This window comes from Tamandua tetradactyla, chromosome 4 (assembly GCF_023851605.1).
Source record: "Tamandua tetradactyla isolate mTamTet1 chromosome 4, mTamTet1.pri, whole genome shotgun sequence".
Classification (NCBI taxonomy): Eukaryota; Metazoa; Chordata; class Mammalia; order Pilosa; family Myrmecophagidae; genus Tamandua; species Tamandua tetradactyla.
In genome coordinates this window covers 16405261-16426982 of record NC_135330.1, presented here as the reverse complement: position 1 = coordinate 16426982, position 21722 = coordinate 16405261, and the positions used below count along the sequence as shown (strand labels likewise).

The 21722-nt window shown below is 36.9% G+C and overlaps 1 protein-coding gene and 1 long non-coding RNA gene across 2 annotated transcripts in view; both read left to right on the top strand.

The window, feature by feature from the left end:
* The window catches only part of LOC143678814 (uncharacterized), a 461187-nt gene that overhangs the window by 347659 nt on the left and 91806 nt on the right, over positions 1 to 21722 (top strand). The window lies entirely within an intron of this gene.
* RGS5 (regulator of G protein signaling 5) overlaps positions 1 to 21722 on the top strand; it is a 58920-nt gene that overhangs the window by 30356 nt on the left and 6842 nt on the right. The window contains exons 2-4 of the mRNA XM_077156756.1: positions 1496 to 1606; positions 8548 to 8609; positions 19839 to 20005. Coding sequence (XP_077012871.1) covers positions 1496 to 1606; positions 8548 to 8609; positions 19839 to 20005 — 340 coding nt within the window. The remainder of the gene's footprint in view (positions 1 to 1495; positions 1607 to 8547; positions 8610 to 19838; positions 20006 to 21722) is intronic.

Below are 21722 nucleotides of genomic sequence, written 5' to 3'. Positions count from 1 at the left end.
TGGAAAGAAATGAAAAGGAGAGGTGAATATTTCTATATCACAGCAAGATATGGTAAAATAATTGGGTATTTATGGGCTCTTGGTAAGTTAGTATGTTTCCTTAACATTTTCTCCTTAATGTGACTTACCATAGTTACTTACTTACTCATTTTACTTTGCTTACATTGCCTCAAAATTTAAAAAAAAATTTAAAGAAAAGTGGGTTTAAAGCAGCAAAATCCTACCTGGTGGCCACGTGAGCCCCATCACAGCTCTTTAAAACTGTGACTATGATCAGCATTGACTGGAGGGTGACTGTTAGTAGATTTGTGAGGAACAAAATCAAGGTATTTTTAGTTTACTTCGGTAAATAGTTTTGGATGCTTACTATGTTGTCAGTCATTGTGCTAAGCACAAGAGGTAAAAAAGCGGTATAAGACTCAATTCCTAGCCTCAAAGAGTTCTCACATCTAGTTTAGAAAACAAACACATAAATCAGTAATCAGGATGCAATATGATAAAGCCTATCTCAAAAGCATATATAAATTGCCAACGTGACAATTAACGGACAGCTTCTTGGGTCTTCCGATAGACAGCTGCTTGTCTTATATATTAATTTTAAGATTTGCCTGGAGCTTTCAGTGTTGAGGTGATGGTTAGTATAGAAGTTTAATTTAGAAACTGAGCCTGAAAACAGTTCTATCCTGGGAAGGACAGAATAATGGCCACTTCTATTTGAAAATGCTGAAGACAGAAGGAAGTAGTACAATTTTGTTGTAGTCAGTCCTTTGGCAATTAGCACACATCTTACCACACATAAGGATACTCTAAGAGCCATTTTGGAACAATGGACAAGGAGATGAGAAAAAAAAAATCCACCCATGAGGTAAGTGAAGACCACTTCATAGAAAAATAAATTGTCAAGCAGAGTAATTTCATTTTATAGATGGAAGTGACGGAAGAAAACATCCTTATTTTACAAATGAGGAAATTGAGGTTTGGCAGTGAAATTATGATTTTTTTTTCCCCAAATGTCATACATCTAGTTAAGGATAGAGCTGGACCAGATCCCTCTGAAGACTGGTAGGCAATGCAGTGAGTATTCTGCCTGTGAACTCTAGAGTCAGACCGCCTGGGCTCAAACCCAACTCCACCACATACTGGCTGTGTTATCTTAAGCAGGTTATTAAAACTCTGCCATTCAGTTTCTTCACCAGTAATATGGGGATGATGTCCCAGTATCTACCATTAGTAAAATGAAAGAATGATTATAAAGCAACAATTAAGCTTAAAATGAGATAATATATATTGACCTATGACATAATATGAGCTCAATAAACAGTAATTACTATTAGAATTCACATGTCTGCATTCTGGCATTAGTATTCTTTCTGCTATGACTCTGAAAATGAAATGGGATTTTGTTCATTTTTGTTTCCATGACGCAGAAAAAAATCTCTTTGAGATCTGCATGCTCATGCAATGTCCTCTTTCCCTCTTACATCTCTTCTTTCAGGGCCAAGGAGATTAAGATCAAGTTGGGAATTCTCCTCCAGAAGCCAGACTCAGCTGTTGACCTTGTCATACCTTATAATGAGAAGCAGGAGAAACCAGCCAAGACCCAGAAGTGAGTGATGAATATGGATTCCACTCATTTTCCTCCCGAGGATGGCTATTTTTCAAGTGTATGGCACCATCCTTCATCTGTAGGATGCCCTCCTTCAATTACTCTTTGAGGATCATAAGAACCCTTAGAGAGAGTTGGTTTGTAGATAAGCATTTATATAGTACTCATGTCTGGAACAAAATATTGCAGACTGGTAGGATATTTACAAAAATAAAATTTAGGGCCCTGCCCTGAGACCTGGTTGAAGAGACAGACACTACCTCATGAAATGGCACCAGCTACCTCACCAGCTATTTACACTCGGAAACACAGTAAAACAAATAAAACAAAACAAAACCTTCCTTTATTGGCCTTGGTCAAGTAATCATCCCTACTCCAATTAACTATGATCAGTGGATGAGTGCCTGTGAAGGAAATAGCCAAGGGTGATTCCTCAGAGAGATGCAAATGGGAACATATTTGCCTTAATATGCTGAAGGAATGACAGACCCCTTAAGCCTAATAGTTTCTTCATCAAAGTCCAACAGAGGATTGCAAGGCTTCTATGCTACTTCATAGAGAAACGAATACTTACTTGAGTAGCTATTTCTATTTAATGGATATCAAACAACCACTCCATCTTTAATTTAATATTCCTGAATGATTGCATCTCTGCAGTTCTCCATCCATACCCTCCCACCTTGCCCCTTTACACACTTCCTCTTGTCCATTCAGGCATGGTGGAAAACTATAATTCTAAAGATGCAAGATATCGTCATAGTTAATCCAGCTGTCAAATTTTGCATTGGCTCTACTTTAAATTTATTAAGACTACTCATAGCATTCCATTGTTTCCCGTGGTCCCACTAGTTAGATAGCCTATCACTCCCTGCAGATAGGTACCCCATTTTCCCTTTAGAGATAGCTATGAAAACCAAGAAAAGGAAGTGGAAAGAATGAAGCTAAATGTATTCATACCCCTTCAGTCTACCACCTAAAAGCTCTGAAGAGATCACAGAAGTGTGGTAAACATACAGGAGTCTCTTTAAACTTCTATGTCTCTTTTTATATTTAACATCTAGAAAAATTCGTCAACCCTTTCTTTGTCCAAATGACCTTCAACTTAATATAGAATGGATTGGTTGGGGGATAATGATATGGGGTATTATGTTCTAATCTTCTTCCATCAACCTAAGTAGATATTTCCAATCTCCTCCTTTTATTATTTCAAAGTGATCTCCAACCGGAAGTAAGGCATAATTGAGTTTTCTGCATCTCAAAAAAAGGGAAGCTAATGCATTGCAGCGTGGCAGATACCAGTCACTTGTGGAGAATAAGAACCACATTTCACAGCAGCAACAGATCAAAAGTCTAGTTTGAAGTAAACAATATGGTCGTTGTTGGGCTATTGGGAATTATTTAAAAAAAAAAAACAAACTTATTTCCAGCTTTGATTTTCTGCTCCTAATATCTGACACAGACACTTGAACTATTTGATCCAACAAGGATTAGGAGAGAAGCTGTTTTAGAAGAAAACCTGGGGTTGACATTTATTACATTATTTGCCTCTCTTGTCTTCCATCCCTTTTCCCCTGCTAGAAGTTTGAATTGTTTTTGGAAAATATTTCATATCCCTAGAGAAAACTTGTGTGTTTCTATTGCATTTTAACAGTGATTGCTACAAATCTTTCCCACCCTCTTCGAAACCTCCTAATCTCATCTTACTTTCTCCAGGTTGTAAATGTTATGCTTTTACCTGACTGAGAAAAAGATTAAGTTCTGCATGAGGTCTATTGATCTCTCTCCTCTCCACTTTAAGATGTCTCTGTATTTTCTTTTTTCAATCCATATTGTTCTGACTGAAAGTACGTTTAACTCCTCTTTCTTATTTGAGTCATTGACATCAGTAGAACCCCTTTTAAAATGCATTTTATGTTTTTGACATATTCTTCTCTTTAGAAAAGAAATCGAAAATTGATTTAAAAAAATAGAAAGAAAAGATTTTAAAAAGACTGCCCATATCCCTACCACCCGAAGTGGGCTTCTGTTATCGTTTCGTAGTCCAATTTATATTTTTTACTTAGTGTCCTTTTTCTTTCATACTTGAAATTTTACTGGTTGTTTTGAAAATCAGCACACATGCTATGAACAATTTGTACATAATTCTTAATGTATGTACCAGAAAAGCCGTGTGGTTGTAATTTTTTTCTAAAATTATTCCTGCGACTTTCTAGCTTAAAATTTGGAGGAAAGTTTTCCTTAGGAGGATATCAAGTACCAATATATTAAAATGTTGGTAACGGTTACATCGTGAGTCACACTAATTCACAATTTAATATCAAACACACTACAACCCACATTTCCAATCTTTCATAACAAAGTTCTTAGGAAAACTGAGTAATTGCTAAAAAACGTGGGAAAAGAAGTAATATAAGATGTTCAACATATTTAATGCAGGACCGTGACCCCAAATCATGATTTAGTATGCGTTGTATTATAAGGTATACAAACTGCAAACTCCCCACCCCGTGGAATGTTAATTTGACATCCAAGACAGTCACAGCCTCCCATAAGTCAATATCCCACTATTTTCTGGTTGTACCTCTGAAAATAAACAATCAGCAAATGATTTCCCCTCTTTAAAAAAACAATTATACTTTTAAAATGAGATAAGATGGATATCTTAAAAATGTCTATCCTAGAGCCACAAAAAACTTGCATTTACAAAATGGTTGATAAAAATATTCCTCTGGATTGTACAAGGAGGAAGAAACAGGAACCACGGATAAGATACAGTCTATGATATTCATCAAATTTGGCTCCTTTCTCTCTTGCTTCATCAGAGGCTCGACTATTCTCATTTCTAGTTTCTCCATTTTATGCAGGTAGATCCTTAGTTTCTTGGTTAGCCACTTCAGCTTGTTTTTCCTTTGCTACCCTTTTCCCTTTTGTTTGCACTTTTTTTGTCTGAAGATTTATCCCTTCCTGCTGCCTTTTTTGACGTGGTCTTCACTTTCACAGGAGCAGGTTTACCCATCCAGTTCACCCACCTCTCTTAGGCTCTTCCTTCCTCGCGCCTTCAGCAGATCCTGGGCAACGTGAGGGAGTGTGTTGGCAGCTGTGGCCGCCTTCGCAAGGCTGGGCTGCTGGCTGCTGCTGCTCCTTTCCCTTTATTTAGTGTTCTTAATTGCTCTTTTTCCTTCTACATTTTCTCTTGACACTCTTCCACTAGGAACAAACGAGGACTTGTGCGTTGCTCTCTGAAAAACACAGCAAATCGTTTCTTGACCGCCAACATTTCACCCTCCTGCTCCTTTCCCTTTCTTGTACTTTCATAGGCTAATTCCAGAAATAGAAGTCTTTATCACAATTTCCAGTATCTTCTTTGGCTCCTTCTTACCAGGTTTAAATCTTACTCCTTCACTGAAATGGCTGTCAGGAGGGGCTAATCCTGACTCTAGATTCACCACAGCCCTCCCACCTAAAACTCATTTCCTTAACTTCTATTATTATGCATCTCTCCCTCTCCTGATTTCTCTTTACATACTTCTACTGTGCTCACCCTCTATATGTAAACATCCCCTAAGACTCTGCTAAAGCTCCTCATACTAAAGAATAACTGATTGGTAAAACATGTAAACTTAATTTGTGATAATGCCTAATTAAATGGATTAATATGATTGATTTTAAAATGCTTAGGGGTTGATATACATATTTTATAGTTTATTTTATATTCTAGATGTTCCTTTTCTCCGTACCTGCATCACCACTTTTACCTACATTTTATTTTGCTTTCACTACTTTATAACTCTATTATGAGCCCCACTCCTGAATAGTATCTGACTCGTGCACTGTCGAGAACAGTTACAAAATGTTTCACACACATCCTCTCATCTGGTTATCTGCAAAGTAAGCGTTGTGGTGAAGATCGAAGATGTATGTAAAGTTTCTAGCCTGCAAGTGGACATTAATGAATGGTAGGTACTTTGATCTGCCTCTTCCATCCATGGTGCCCAAACGGCCATTGGCCCTGGGATAAGGGCTCCAAAAATGTTCATGGACTCAAGACTGGTCTGGAGCTGACCGTCCCTGCAGGGCAGGAAGAAGAGCAGAGCAGGCCTTTGTAAATGCCAACAAATAACTTGAACTTCACCTTTCTTGTCAAAAGCAAGAGTGTGTGTGAATGTTCACGAGTATTTAAACATGTGGCAGACACTGGGCTAAATCCTTATGTGTTGCTACATACAATCCATCCTCACAATAAATTGTGGGTAGTATATATATATATTTTTTTAGTGGATTTAAAAAACAACAACTGATGCTTAGAGAGGTTAAAAACGTGTCCCCATAGTTACAGCTATGGTGTCAGAGTTGCCAACATTTGTAGTAATGGTTCATGGGACTGGTCATTGAAATCTAAGTCTTGGGTTGTTTGCGGCTTTCATCAACTAGCCTAACCCTTGGTGAATGGAACCATCGTTCACTTACTCATTAATTTGATGCACATTGATTACGGTTTGGATCAGACATCCTATATGGGATGAAGAAGTTCTCCATGAATGACAAATTATAATTTTACTCTGTGAGTACACTGTTGCCATTTGAGAGATTTGGCAAGCAGATGCAATAAAAGTACAGGAAAGGGAGAGAGTGCTTCTAGCTAAGATGGTCACTTTCTGCATGAGGTGGCATTTACTGTGGGCACTATAAAGCAAGCAGCTAATCATCTACATAAATGTTTATTTTGCTTTTCACCTGAACTGCCCTCCTCGTTTCCATAGACTGCACATAGACCTCGTTTCCACTCTCTGTGGTCAGCTATGACCTTGTACACCAGGGTACTTACTGGTCATTTAGATCTGCATCTATCTTATTTCCAAAGAAGTCAGACTTAATGAGGGCTGGCAAATTCTGAGAATTGGGACAGGATGAACTTGGGTTGCCTTCTGGACTGGTAATCAAAACAATGGGTTTCATGCTGTGGGGGACATGTCCTCTTGGCCGTGTCCTTGAATCAATCTGGACTAATTTAATCCCTAAACGGGCTCTGCACATGTCCTTTTCAGGAATTTAATCTTGGCTGTGATGTGCTGCTGATATCGACTATTAGTCTGGTTCTAACGAAACTGTTTGGGATAAAGTGAATATGGTAGCATACTTGAGCTTGGTGCAACTGTTCATGTAATTTCTCCTTGCTTTGTTCCTTTATTCCTTTCTACTAACCAGAAGGCAAACAGAGAGAAGGGTTAGTTCACTTTTTAGAAATGAATTTGCAAGGAATTAGTGTGTTGAGGTTTCAATCCATGGTACTGATATTTAGAACCAGGAAAAAAAAAAGCCACCTGAGATTATTTCACCAGATTTGTTGCTTCTATTTATGGCATATTTAACCTTCAAATAAACAGCAAAAATCAAGTAATTGGGACTCACAATCTGTTCTGTTACAAAGAGTGAAGAAGTGATGGAATTATTCCCAATAACCAAAAAACCTACTGCTGTCTTTGAATCCTTACATAAATAAAGTGAGGTTGCATCTGAACATTGGAAAACAAAATGAAGAGTAGAATTAACCATTGTTTTATCAGCCTTGGTTGCTAACTTGAATAATTAAACCCCAAAAATATCTATTTAAAAAAAAACAGAAGTAGGAATTTCCTTGGGTTGTCTGGACAGTTGTATAAACATGTTAAGAAGTTAGGAAATTCCGATTTAGGAAAAACACCTCCACTGCCCTTAATAGTCTTATCACTGCCTTGTTAATTTGTTCTGACTTGACCATGAAGAATTTGCATCATGACACAAGAGTTAAAGCAGGGTGAGCCCGGCAGCCTGCAGTCAGACATTTTCCCAGACAACATCAGCTTGACTTGACAAAGTCCAGCTGTGAGAGAAAATTTGGTGGTTAAAACAATATAGCTGCAAGCTTTCTGCACGTACAACGTTTGAAAAAAAAACCTTATGGGGAAATACATGTTGGTTGTTACCTTCTCCATTCCTTTTTTATTAGAGAAGTTGTAGGTTTACAGAAAAATCATACAAAAAGTACAGACTTCCCATACAGCACCCTGATATTAACACCTTGCATTAATGTGGTACATTTGTTACAATTCATGAAAGAACATTTTTATAATTGACTATATACTCCATTGTTTATAATAACACTCAGTGTGTTGTACAGTCTCATGTTTTCTTAGAATTTTTATTCTAGTAACATACATACAACCTAAAATTTTACCTTTTAACCACATTCAAGTTCATGAACAGTCCAATTCACAATATAGTAACCACTTTTCTTCTCGGAAAAAAATTTATATTCTCACCAGTAAACCAGGAATACTTTTCTTCTCAGAAAAGTGAAATCTTTTAAAAAATATTATCCTGTCTAATTGGACGGGTAAAATCTTCACCCAGAGTTTGTACATGTAGGTGTGCTGTGATCACATTTACAACAGGAGGCAGCATTATAGATACTGTCTTCCACTAGTCTTAATGAGAAGGCCTCAAGATGTGGGAGTGAAATCAAACGCCTTTTACTGATTGACTTAGGTGGTCAGAGTCAACACAGGTGAGGCAGAGAACATGAGTTCAATCCCTTTGTTGGGTCAACCAATTGCATTATGCTATATTTGGAAAAAGACCACTGTTGGAGTCCCTGTGATGGGATGTAAGAGGATATCAAGATGCAACTCCATGTCAGATAGATTCTACTTCTAAAAAGAACCAAACTTAAAGAAAGTTGCCACAAAGAGCTGAAGCTATGCAATGCGGATGTATGAAAGCAAACCCAAATCATCAAACCCAGTGGTTAGAAAGTAAACAGCTCTGAGTCCCTTGTCCTAGATGATGGATTACCAGTCAGACATCATTTCCATCCAAGCCAGACTGTGCAATTTCATTTCAGTATATGTGTTGAACCCTGTACTTATGGCCTTCACAGTTTTCTTTCTCAATTCTTGATTTAGACCCTCGCCAGATGAGGCCCTGCAGTGGCGTGATTCCCTGGACAAGCTCCTGCAGAACAACTGTAAGTCCACATTGTCTTTCACAGGGAGTCTGGGGAGGAACAGAAACAGACAAACAAACAAAAAATCCTAGCATTGCCCATGTGTCCTTTTCCCCAAACTTTGATATTTTTTCCATTTTTCAAAAGGGTCTCAATGAAGCCTGGCTAGTGCCGGCTGCCAAGGGAATGTGGGTGTTTAGTTCACAAGAAGAGAAAGGTCCACTGCACTGCCGGGAAATAAGACATTTGGAGGACTCTTGATTGCAGATTGTGTTCCCATCTGTCCTGCTCAATTGTTTGAGCCAGGGCAAGTAGCTTGAACTGTGTGCTTCTTTATATTCTCACCTGTAAATTAGGAATACTGCCTTTTCCAGCTTAACCTCATAATACATTGTTAAGGATTGAAAATAGTAAAGAGCGTAAGACTACGTGTCATGGTAGCATCTCCTAGTCCAAACTGCTATGAATTGCTCTTGTGATCTGGGTTGTGATCTCTCCCAGCTTCAGTTTCCTCTTCTAGAAGCATGCCTTTTACACTCACGTTCAACACATGACCGAGTGCTGACCAGCAAAGAACTCCTTTCCAAGATAATACGAGCACTCTCTTCCTTTCCCCTAATCCAAAATCCTTACTGATTCTCAAAGATCTACGGAATAAAGTTCAAATTACTAATGTTCAGGATTCTCCAGGATACTACAGCCTGTGGGTCACTAAACAAATTCAACCATTCTCTGTTCCATACAGGAGTTCTGCATGCTAACCCCTTTGCCTAGCACATCTTGTACTCATGTCTCTGTCTGTGTTCTATGTTTATTTGCTGAAACAATGCTTGCACATGTGAGCGACCTCCCGTTCTTCACCTCTACACATGCACATTACACATTTCCTTTTTCTCAATTAGACTCCTGAAATGAAGAACTAATTAAGATGATTTTAATCACATTGCTTGTAGAGCCAAACATATGAAAACACTTTGTGTTCCACCCCACCCCTTGTACTCTAATTCTGTATTGTATAAAATATGTTGTAAGTAAATTTGAATGTTCAGTGCATAAAGAGCAGAACTTGGTGAAAGGAGTGGTTTTTATTTTCATCCTCTACAAAGTCATGGCTTTTACTTGATTGATGTGTCCTTTTTGCACACTCCATTTTGATAGGAGGGTGTTATCACTTCCTGAAGACTAATAGATTTTGGATGTTTCACTAAAAACTCAGCCATTAACAATTCAATTGAAAAACTAATAGATGTTACTTGCCAAGACTTGCAGAATTATCTATACTCTCAAAAATTTGATAGTATCAGAATCGCTTAAAAGACTAATTACATTTCAGGGAAGTGATTTTTACCCCTGAAATCATAGCAGGTCATTTTCCTTTGTTTCCTAGAAATTTTGTAGATTTGGATGAGAATGAGGTCATGAGAAGAAAGAAGAGAGAGGAAAGGAGGGGTTTGGTAAAGAATTTCTCAAGACCTATAATTATAATCCAGTGACTAGGAAACATTTAAGAGTAGCTCAGCTTTACTGAAAATCAAACTGTTTCTTATTGACATCTTCCAGGTTTACAGAAAGGCCTTTCTTGACTCACACGTTGCTAGAGGAAAAACTGTACACTAACATCCTAAAAAGTCTTAATTAGAGAAAAGATAAATATGGATGATCTACTTTCTCAATTTGGCTTGCACATGCCAGAAATCAGAGAGTCAGGAACTCAGATTCTGATGTCTTGTAATGTCTCCCTCTTTATAAAAGATAATCTGTGTTAAATGGCTGTTAGTTTTCCTGGACCAGTCAAAATTATTTGTCTGCCCTGTGAATTTCCAGAACCATTTATATACACATCTTTTATGGCCCTTACTACTTTCCACCTTCTATCCTGTTCATAGTCAGGATATATTATAGACTCATCAATAGGGAGAATTTGTCTTCATCATTCAAATAATTCCCCAACAGGAAGTGAATAATATGGGGAAAACAAATACTTGCTAAATAATTCACTCTAAAGATAATTAAATTTAAAATATCCAACCTATATATTTTCCATCTTAACCACAGAATGGAATATGAAACTCTGTTCAATGCTGTATTGGAGTTCTCTAGGGAAACAGAACCAACAGGAAATGTATAAAAATTGTCTCACGCAACTGTAGATCTGTGCAAGTCTAAATTCCATAGGGCAAGCTGCAAGCTGTAAACTCCAATGAAGGTTTTCAATGAATTCCTTAGAAGAAGCTGGCTGGCTGAAGTAGAGATGGAAATTCTCTCTTCTTACTGCTGAGATCATCATCTCTCTTTTTAAGGCCTTCAACTAATTGATTAAGACTTCTCTCATTGTCGAAGGCAATCTCCTCAGCTTTAGACACAATCAGTTTACTGATGGATTAAGTCCACAAAATATCCTCACAGTAACAATCAGGCCAGTGCTTGCTTTATCAAACAACTGGACATGATAAACTGGTCAAGTTGACACAGGAACTTAACCAATTGACACAGGAAGTTAACCTTCACAGATCTATAAAAAATTAAAAATATAGAAGATATTTCTCAGAGGATGATCATAATTAATGGCCACAGGGTAAATAACAGAGATTGTATATTGAATTGTATACAAATACTGTTTTTATCTTTTTTTGGTAGAGTAAATTTGATAAAGGAATGTGATAGAATCAATCTCTTACATGTGGATACATAACATCAAGGTCCCTAATTTGGAACTTTCTTACTCTTATCCATTATTTTTAAATTAACAGACACTAGTTTTTAGAGGAGTTTCAAGTTTATAAAAAAATTAAATAGCAAGTACAGAGAGTTTCCATACACACCCTCTCCCTGCACTGCACACATTTTCCCCTATTATTAACATTTTGCATTAAGGTAGTATATTTATTACATTTGATGACAGTATTGATACACAATTATTAATTAAAGTCCATGGTTTAATTAGGGCTCATTCTTTGTATTGTAAAGTCTCTGGGTTTTGACAAATGCATAATGTCACATCTGCCATTACAGTATTAGATGGAATCATTTCACTTCCCTAAACATCCCACATACTCCACTTATTGTTGCCTTCCCTCCTCCCCTAGGAGCCCTGGCAACCAAAGATCTTTTTAATTTCTCTATAGTTTTTCCTTTTTCAGAACATAGTTGAAATCACGCAATATGTAGCCTTTTCAGACTGGCTTCTTTCACTTAGCAATATACATTTAAGTTTCCGCCATATCTTTTTGTGAATCAATGGCTAAGTGCTTTTTATTGCTGAATAATATTCCATTGTATATATGTAACATAGTTTAGTTTATCCATTCACCTATTGAATGACATCTTGGTTGCTTCCAATTTTTGACTATTATGAATAAAGCTACTATAAACATTTGCATGCAGGCTTTTGTGTGAATATAAGTTTTCAACTTATTTGGATAAATACTCAAGAAGCATGATGCTGAATCATATGCTTAGACTGTTTAGTTTCATAAAAAATTGCCAATTTGTTTTCCAAAGTGGCTGTACCATTTTGTATTCCCAACAGCAATGAGTGAGAGTTCCTGTTGATCTACATTTTCACCAGCCCTTGGTGTTTTTGGTGTTTTTGATTTTAGCAATTCCAATAGGTATGATGGTTTATTATTATTAAGTTTAACAACTCCATTAGGTGTGATGGTTTTTTATTATTGTTATTACTATTTAGTTTATGAAATCATTAATTTTTTTATTATCTTTTAATTTCTTGAGCTAAACAGAGTGCCCTGTCCTGACACACACAAGGTGTTCAATAAATGTCCATTGAATGAATGAATGAATGAATTTTGCTTCTTAGAGCCAGTGTTTGTGAATCAACAGCATTCTGGAAGATGACATATCGGTGAATTATGAACACTAAGTACCCTGGGTACAAGCATGTGTTGCTATTGTCAAGAAACCTGGGTTGTTACCAGAGCTTCATGTTTCAAAACTGTTGAGGAAGATAAATATTTATGTGCCCAGAGACAACCCTGTTCAGACATACAACCCAGGGCCACACATTGGACTTTCACGGGGAAGAGAGCTATGGACATAAGAAAGCTGGGTGAGAGTGAAGTCAGAGGAAGTATTAAAATCAAAGCATTGATTTAGTGTCTGAAGTCTTTCAGCCTGAAAATGGATGATTACCATGCTGTAAGTTTGAGGTCTAAGGTTCTCATGGCAATATTTTCTACTTCTCAAAGTAGAAGGGGACATATATATACCCACAAACACACATGCACATATAATAAGTATGCCTGTGTGTATGTGTGAATATATAGTGTTTTAATTAATTTTATATATTATACTTATTTATATGTGCGTATATGTATTTGTATATATAAGAATAAAGTCTCTCTCTATATTACATATAATCTTAGATTTCACATAGTTATCCTCTTACGTAATTAATAGTCTTAAGACTTGGAGTGTTAATTTCCCAAAAACCACAACTGAAAAGCATTTGATAAATATTTTAGTCAATTTTTTTTCCTTTAAAGATGCATTAATACATTCAAACTAGCTCAACTGAAAAAAAAAATGATATAGAGGTCTCAAAGAAACAAAAGAGAGCCATGACCAGTGGGAGACGAAGGCTCCCCCTTTCTCTCTCTCTCTATTTCTCTGTTCTTGTCTTCTTTCTCTCTCTTTCACCTTTCTCCATATCTCTGCCTCTGCTTCTCTCTAGGACTCTCCCTTCTTTCTCCTTCCTTTCTCTTACTTTCCATGACATCTCTGTTGTCTACTTTTCTCTGCCTTCTTCCTAGAGAAGAACTTGTGTAATGACAGGCATGCCTAAGTAGTTCCTTCCCAATAATATTGACCTGGAGAAGCAGTATTTGATCTTTTCCCTCAAATGCCAGCCATTGTGTACCATGAACAACTTTAAGTCAAACTTTGGCAGACCAGTTCTTCTGAGGTTTTTGAATTTGCAAAAATAAAAAAAAAATTATAATAAAAAATAGTTGACATTAGCTGTGATTGATGCAAATCAAATAATTAAGAAAGACACACTTGAGAAACATCTATCTTTTAATTTCCAAAACCCCGTCTTGCCTATTTTATTTGATCAATTAAACCATTTAACCTTGAGGAGGGGCATCTCTGTTCATTTATAAGGAACACTGGGCATTATCTTGTGCCAGTGTATAGGACATTGACTCTCAAAGCTTATATAATTCCCCAAACATTCCTTAAATCTGTATTTTTCTTAATTTCTCTTGAGTGGAAATGAAATCAATTGGTACCAAACCTCTAAAAAATAAGAGAAATGGAAACCCAATCTTTTCTTTCCTAGCTAACATGATTTTGAGTCTTCTTACCTTTCCACATTTTAAAATTATTTGTGATCATCCAATATACTTGGTTCTGTTCTGAAAGTACATCAATTTCTCTACATGTTTTGCCTTCAGTTCTATAGGTGGCATCATCTGTTTTCATTTACTAATCCATGGGTATGTAACTATTATGTTTTCTTTAAATACAAAAAGGGATCACACATGAGAGATTAAATAAAACTGACATTAAATAATTCCCCCACATGACCATCTTTAACTGCATAATGAGACACAGGCCAGTAAAGCAAAATTTCCACTTAGATCCCCTTTTCCCAGGAGGTTCAAAAGGTCAGAACACTTCCTTGTGAACTCCATGGGATCTGGACTCTTCCCTGAGGAGCAGAGCAGCCTGGATGTGGGTTTATCTGTTTTTATCTTTGCATTATCCTTTTGCTGTTGCTTTTTTTTCCCCCAATAGTCTTTTTTCTCTTTTACAGCTCATCTTATCATTATCTGACCCGCTAACAATCACGATTTCCTCTAAAACAGTGATTATAATAATAATAGCAATAGCTAACATTTATTATTCACTGTGGGCCAAGCCCCATTTTAATCATTTTGTATATGTCAATTTCTTTAATGATTGCAATACTTTTATAAAGTAGGCACAGTAATAATCCTTATTTTTTCAGATAAGAAAATTGAAGCAGAGAAAGGATAGGTAACTTGTCCATGAAATAAAGTGCAACAGCAATAGCAAAATCAATAAATTCATTTCTCCTTAACGTTTGTGAATAGGAGAAAATATTTACCTTGATGTCTTCTTTAGTTCAGCAGAAACCTCTACTAAATGTCTGTTCTGTTCACACATTTAGGGTTGGAGGTGGGGAATGAAAGAGGGGTGTAGGTGAGTGAAACTCAAACCTGGAACTCAAATGATTAAAAACCCAGGGAGAAGATAAATGTGTAAGCAAGCAACCACAGCAATCATTCTGAAGAAATATCTTCTCTTATAATGATAAAAATCCTCAAAAACAGAATGGTAGTGGCTACATGAAGTAATATTTTAACTGAAACTTGAATGATAATAAGGGTTAATTTTAAATTTTATATGAATAATAATGATGAAAGCCGCCATTTATTTAACTATTGTTTGGCACCCTGGTAAGGTATTTACATGAATTATTTGATCCGCGTAACAACCCTATCAGTTAGGTGACATTGTTATCTCCATTTCACTGATGCAGCAACTGAGGCTCAGAGAGTTTATATAACCCCAAGTTATTGCAATAATGTAGCATGCCAGGATTCACCCCCTAGGCAATCTTGACTCTAGAGCCCATGTTTTGAACCAACAAGCTACCTAATGGTATTTATCAACTAACAATAACACTTCATTTTTTCCCTCTAGGAGACATTTCTGCTAATCTAACCCTCAGAACTTTTCCTTTACACCTGAAATGACTTAGGTTTGTCTAACACTCCTTTGATTTCCAAGTGGTTTTATAGTTGGTTTCATTTGGTTCTTAAGTAGGGCTGCCACTCTTTTTTTACATAGATGCTAAAAACCACTCATTAGGGATAGCTCTGGCATTTTAAGGTAAGGCACAACCCAAAGTGTATCAACAAAATCAAAGAAGCAAGTAGGTTTCATCTGCTTTCCAGACAGTGAATGCCTGGAGAGATGTGTTGAGAAATATTCTAAGACTCTGTGGAAGCTCAATAGGGAATGGGCTCTGGAATGGGTAGGGGGAATGGCGGTAGGCAAAGAAGGTATCCTAGACACTTTTTACTCTATCCAAGAGCATTTCCACAGCGGTAATGGGAATTCAACAGTAAGAGTCTCTGAGGAATGAAGAAAAAAATGGGAGGTAAGTGGAAGAATGCCCATCCAAGAATCCCAGAGAAGCCTCAAAAACCAAAGGAGAGGAGAGAAAGAATAGCTTTAAACATCTCCTAGACCAATAGAACATAAAGGTATTTTTTATCCTAGTTGAGTCTGGGTTTAGCGTGTATAAACTGATTTTTTTTTAATGCCTTGAAATAATCTTGTGGAATTCAACAAGAGTGATGTAAGCAATGCCCAAGAAACAGACTCGTTGCACTGGAAAGTTATTTTCAAGCTCATTCCTTGGATACGTAATAAATGTTAACAATGCTGTGGAATCCTGGCCTGTGTTCTCAGGTCATAAATAAGTGTTTGGGAGGACTGGGATTTTTATCTGTATTTCACAGACAAAGATGCAGAAGGAAACATTCAGAGAGCCTGATAGCTTGTGGGGACCTGGTGGTTAGTGAGAATAAATTTGCCACAGATTTTTCTGTGAGAGTGTATTTTGCTCCATAAGCTTGCCTGGTTGTGTGGGAACTCCTAAGACTTCACGTCTGCTGTCTTGGCAATTGGAAAGTGCCTGGGAGTTTTTCCATTTGACAGAGACTGTTTTGTACCTTTTGTTACGAAACAATGAAAATTGTAATCATGACAGAGAGGGAACTAGGTCTTATCCCTTTTTTCATGCATATATATATGCTGGCTTCTGTGTCACTTAACTATGACAAATAGGGCAGGAAATATAGTCAGAAATATAAGCAGGGAGAAAAGGAAAATATATCTGATTTTATTTAAGTAACATTATCAAGTATTTTTAAGGTAATTCCTCTAGCTGGGCTTCTAGAGAAATTTGTTTATTGTACTCAACCATTGCTTCCAGATGTATTTTAGGTATTGATTAATGAAAGATGTTTTTAAAGTAAGTACAGGGAGAGGGGATTGAAATGCAAAGTGTCTGTTTTGGATCCTGAAATCTCTGATGGCCTTAAACCAAATTAATTATTACTCTAACCAAATTAGCTCTAATTAATTATCAATTTACATCGAATGGGATTGCAGAAGACTATGAAAGGTATGAGTCAATAAAAACTGTATATAAGGTAATTTGGGAAAAGGGCAACCAAATATCTCTGCTTTGATCATCATTTATATTTTGTGCTTATTCTGTGAAATCCGTGTGTTAAGTAATGACTATTGAGCCTATTGAATGAAAATTTAGTCTATAAAGAAGAGTAAGGAGAAATATTCAGGGGAATGAGAAACAGATTGAAATTAAGTCAAAAGAAATGAATTTGGAACAGGAATAAGTTCCCAAAGCAGTACTTTGGATTGCAGAGATGTTTCTTTATTGGGGGCATTGGGAGTTGGGGGAGCAGATTAGAGGAAAACTGGAACCTGAAGTTCTGGTAACATTCAGTTCTGCCCTCTACTGTGGGTGGGAAAGTGATAAAGGGAACATCAGACACAAGGTTTTCATAATCACACAGTCACATTGTAAGCATTTTATCTTTCTACAATCATCTTCAAGAAACAAGGCTACTGGAGAACAGCTCTATAGTTTCAGGTACTTCCCTTTAGCCACTCAAATATGCCATAAACTGAAAAGGGATATCCATATAATGCATACAAATAACCTCCAAGATAAACTCTCGACTCTGTTTGAAATCTCTCAGCCCCTGACACTTTATTCTGTCTCATTTCTCACCCCCCCCCCCACCCCCCCCCCCCACCTTTCAGTCGAGAAGATTTTCTCAATCCCTTGATGCTGGGTCCCAGCTCATTCTAGGATTTCTGTCCCACGTTGCCAGGGAGGTTTACACTCCTGGGAGTCAGGTCCTACGTAGAGAGGGGGTGGGCAATGATTTTGCTTGCCATGTTGGCTGAGAGAGAGAGATGGCCTATAATTTTGATATAGCTGTGGAAAAGTAGAATTTTTCTCTCTCCTTCTTTTGGGAATCTTTATTTTTCTTAGTTAATAAATGGACATGCTTTATGAAACTTATTCCTACAAAGGAGAAGCTAAGCCTACTTATAATTATGCCTAAGAGTCACCCTCAGAGAACCTTTTCTGTTCCTTAGATGTGGCCTCTCTCTAAGTCAACTCTACAGATAAACTCATTGCCCTCCCCAGTACATGGGACAGGACTCCCAGGGATGAGCCTGGCTTTGGCATCATGTGATTGAGAAAGGCTTCTTGACCAAAAGAAGGAAAAAAAATGAAACAAAACAATGTTTCAGTGTCTGAAAGTTTTCAAATAGTCAAGCGGTCATTCAGAAAGTTATTTTTATGTATTAGAAGAATTAGAAGGAAAATCACTTTTACCCTGTGACCATGTGATTGTGAAAACCTTGACTAACACTCCTTTTATCCAGTGTGTAGGTGGATTAATAATAAAATAGAGACTAAATAAATAAATAATAGGGGAATTAAGGGTATAGAATGATTGGATATTCTTTATTATTTTATTCTTTTTTGAGCAATGAAAATGTTCTAAAATTGATTGTGGTGATGAATGCACAAGTATATGATGGTAATATGAGCATTGATTGTATACTTTGGATGGATTATTTGGTATGTGAATATATTGCAATAAAATTGCATTTAAATAAATAAACAAATGGGCTTGGATTCTGTCCTTACAGATGTATATTTGTTAGGATATTGGTTTAAAAATTTATATTTATATGTCAGAGCTTAAATAGGAGGAAAATATTGGAGATTTAAAATTATTTTTTTTTCACTATTCGCCTCCTATACCTTCCAAAATCTTCTACTTGTCTACCCTTTTGGAGGTTGGAGCTGGTGAAGTATTAAAGAAAAAGAAAACAAAAGGATCAGGTCCAAGAATCCTTTACTACATGAATGTCTGTGAGTTTGTGTATGCATGTGTGCATGTATTTATATGCATATATATATGTATGCATATATGTATGTATGCATGTATAGAGAGACACATATAGCTGCATATAGCTATGTACATAATATTTTTTAAGTTGTAAGCTGAAGTTGATTTCCATGAGCAATAGAATACTAAAACAGTTATATTAAATTTAATATGTTCCAAAAACTGACATATTATTGGCGGGCTTAGTGACTATTCTGCATGTGATAACTCACCTGACTCTCTCCCATTCATTCTTCAGGTCTCACATTGGAGGTCACTTCTTTACGGAGGCCTTTCCCAATCTTAAACTGAAGTTGAGACCCTCTTGTTATTATCTTTGATTTTGGGCTTCTTCATTTTCTTTCTGATTCCCCAGAATTTACAGGCTGTATTAGCACAGCAACCACGCTAATGGCTTATCATAGTGCCTGGAACATAATTGTTGATCAAAATCCATCTGTAGAAAGAAAAAATAAAGGATTGTAAGTAGTTTATACACAATAATCAACTTTAGTATCACTTGTGCAGCCAAAGCAAGTTTTAAAAGTATTCTTTTCTCTAGTAATGTTCAGAATGGCCTTAGTGTCAATAGCATTCCTTGGTGCCATATACGTATTCACATTAACCACTCAAATGCAACCTGCACTCAAATTTTTAAATAATAATGTAAATCCCTCCATCCAATATATGAGTAGTCCTTATGACTTTTCTTAAAGGGCCGGGGCTAAGCTCTTTGTTCTCTGACATTTCCCTACATCTCTGTTCTATCCCTCCTCCTTCCAAATGAAGGAAGACAGACGTGAAAGAAGTAAAACTTTGCACATAGGGCAGCATTGGAAGCCCTTTCCCATTCTCTTGCTGATATTAAAATTTTTCTGGCTTTGTGTTTTTCTTTCACTTCAAGTACATTCGAAAGCAGGCATCCTGCTCCAAGAAGCCTAATCATGCATCTGATTAATCTACTGAGAGGTAGCTTAGGATAATGCATTAATGCATGGGGTCTCGAGTTAGACTGCCTGACTTTGAACCTTGGCTTTGCCACTTACCAGCTGGTTAGGCTCTCTGACATCATTTGTAAAATAAGATGTTAATAGCACCTGCCTCTTAAGTTTGTAATGAGGATTAATTAGTTAATATTTGTTAGTTTCTTACATAAACGACTGAAATATTTAGTAAGCCCAGGGTATATAAAGGGATATATAGTGTTTGTTAAATAAATAGCTAAATTTCCGTAACCATTTTTTCCCCTTTGCAGATGGACTTGCAAGCTTCAAAAGTTTCCTGAAGTCTGAATTCAGTGAGGAAAACCTTGAGTTCTGGATTGCCTGTGAGGATTATAAGAAGACCAAGTCCCCTGCCAAGATGGCTGAGAAGGCAAAGAAAATTTATGAAGAATTCATCCAAACTGAGGCGCCTAAAGAGGTTGGTCTTGATAGATAGGTCAATGAACCTGTCGGTAGGGCTCAGCTCAACAACTGCCTGGAAAGGATTTACATCTGAGGCACAAAACTGTATGTTTAGAGCCAAAGACTATTCCTATTTGGAAGGCCAGCGTTATCAAACACCTGCTGGATGCAAATCAGAGCAATATGGCCAACCAGATAAGAATTTGAGCCCTGTTTAGATTCCCCCTTGCTATCAGGGTTCACTTCAGAAACACATAATCTCAAGTCGAAGTAGTATCGCTTGTATAATCTTGGGTAAATTATTGAACTTCTGAACCTAGTTCATTTCTTTCTAAAAATTGAGATGAAAAAACTATTTTTGTAGGGCTGTTGTGAAGATTAAATGAAACAGTGGATGTGAAAACATATAGCTCAGTGTCTAAAAAATGATACCTAATGAGTATTTCTATCATTTATCTTTTTTACTCTCTTTCTTTTCCTTCCCTTCCCTTCCCTTCCCTTCCCTTCCCTTCCCTTCCCTTCCCTCCCCTCCCCTCCCCTCCCCTCCCCTTCCCTTCCCTTCCCTTCCCTTCCCATCTTCTCTCTTTTCTCCCTTATACTCTCTATCCTTTTATCCTCATGCCTTTGCCATTATACTCTAATTGAGACCACGGGCATCTATTCATGAAAATAAAAATATTACAAAACCAAGATACTGCTATTTGACTACTTACAGACATGAAGTAGATTTCAAAGAAATCTTGGTGTAATTTATCTGTTCTTTTATTTGCTATCTATGAAAGCCAATCGAAAAGGCATTTGTGAAATTCACCATTGCCACAGCAAGACCTGGTGATAACATTTTTAGGCTGACTATTCTAATTCCACATTGCACGCTTAAGTTTTATCTGGATATTAGAATGTTTCATCAAGACTGGAGTCAAATAAAAAGTGATCTGAGCAGGTCCGGTAATAGGTAGTAAGCTATTTAAGATGAAGTGAGATAACATTTTCTTAACCAACATCCTTTCTTCCTCATAGGTACTTTAGACCACTAGAGTTCCACCATTTGCTATTTATCCTTTGGCCATGAATTAGCCCTTGCTGAGTCTTGTTAAAGAGTGACCATATTTAAGTAGATGGATAAGTTATGTACCTCAGTATCAGCAGACTTGCTCCCTCCATGACACAGCAGGTGAAATTTAGGAGCACAAACATGGTGGGTCTAATCTTGCTGTGGACATTAATTTTGTCATTGCCCCTAGAGCTCCCTTCCACTCCTCAAACTCCAACCATGGATATATGCTAGCTTTCCCATACTTCTGACGCCATTTATTCTGGGATACCCTTTCCTCTGTCAGCATGGAATCTCTCTCTATTTGTGCATATTACAATTAATGTTAAATTAGAAATGCGGTTCCCATTTCAACTGGAATCCCCATTTAAAGCCTACCTTCCTACCAGCCTCACTCCTCTCACAGAATCCTAGGATTTTTTGAAACTTCTACAAACAATGGAGACCCATCCAGCTATTGGTATTTTCCCTGAGCTGTAATAAAATATTGTTTTAAGGTTCTTTGTTAAAACATTGAGGGTTATCATGAAAATATGAGACATTAAACATAAGTTTCAAAAGAAATAAAACCCTGGCTGGCTGAGGTACTAGAACAAACAAATGATGGCCCCACTGGCAAGGAACTATGGACTCAAGTTAAAATAGTCTTGGCTTCCATTCTCAATGGTCTCTGTACATG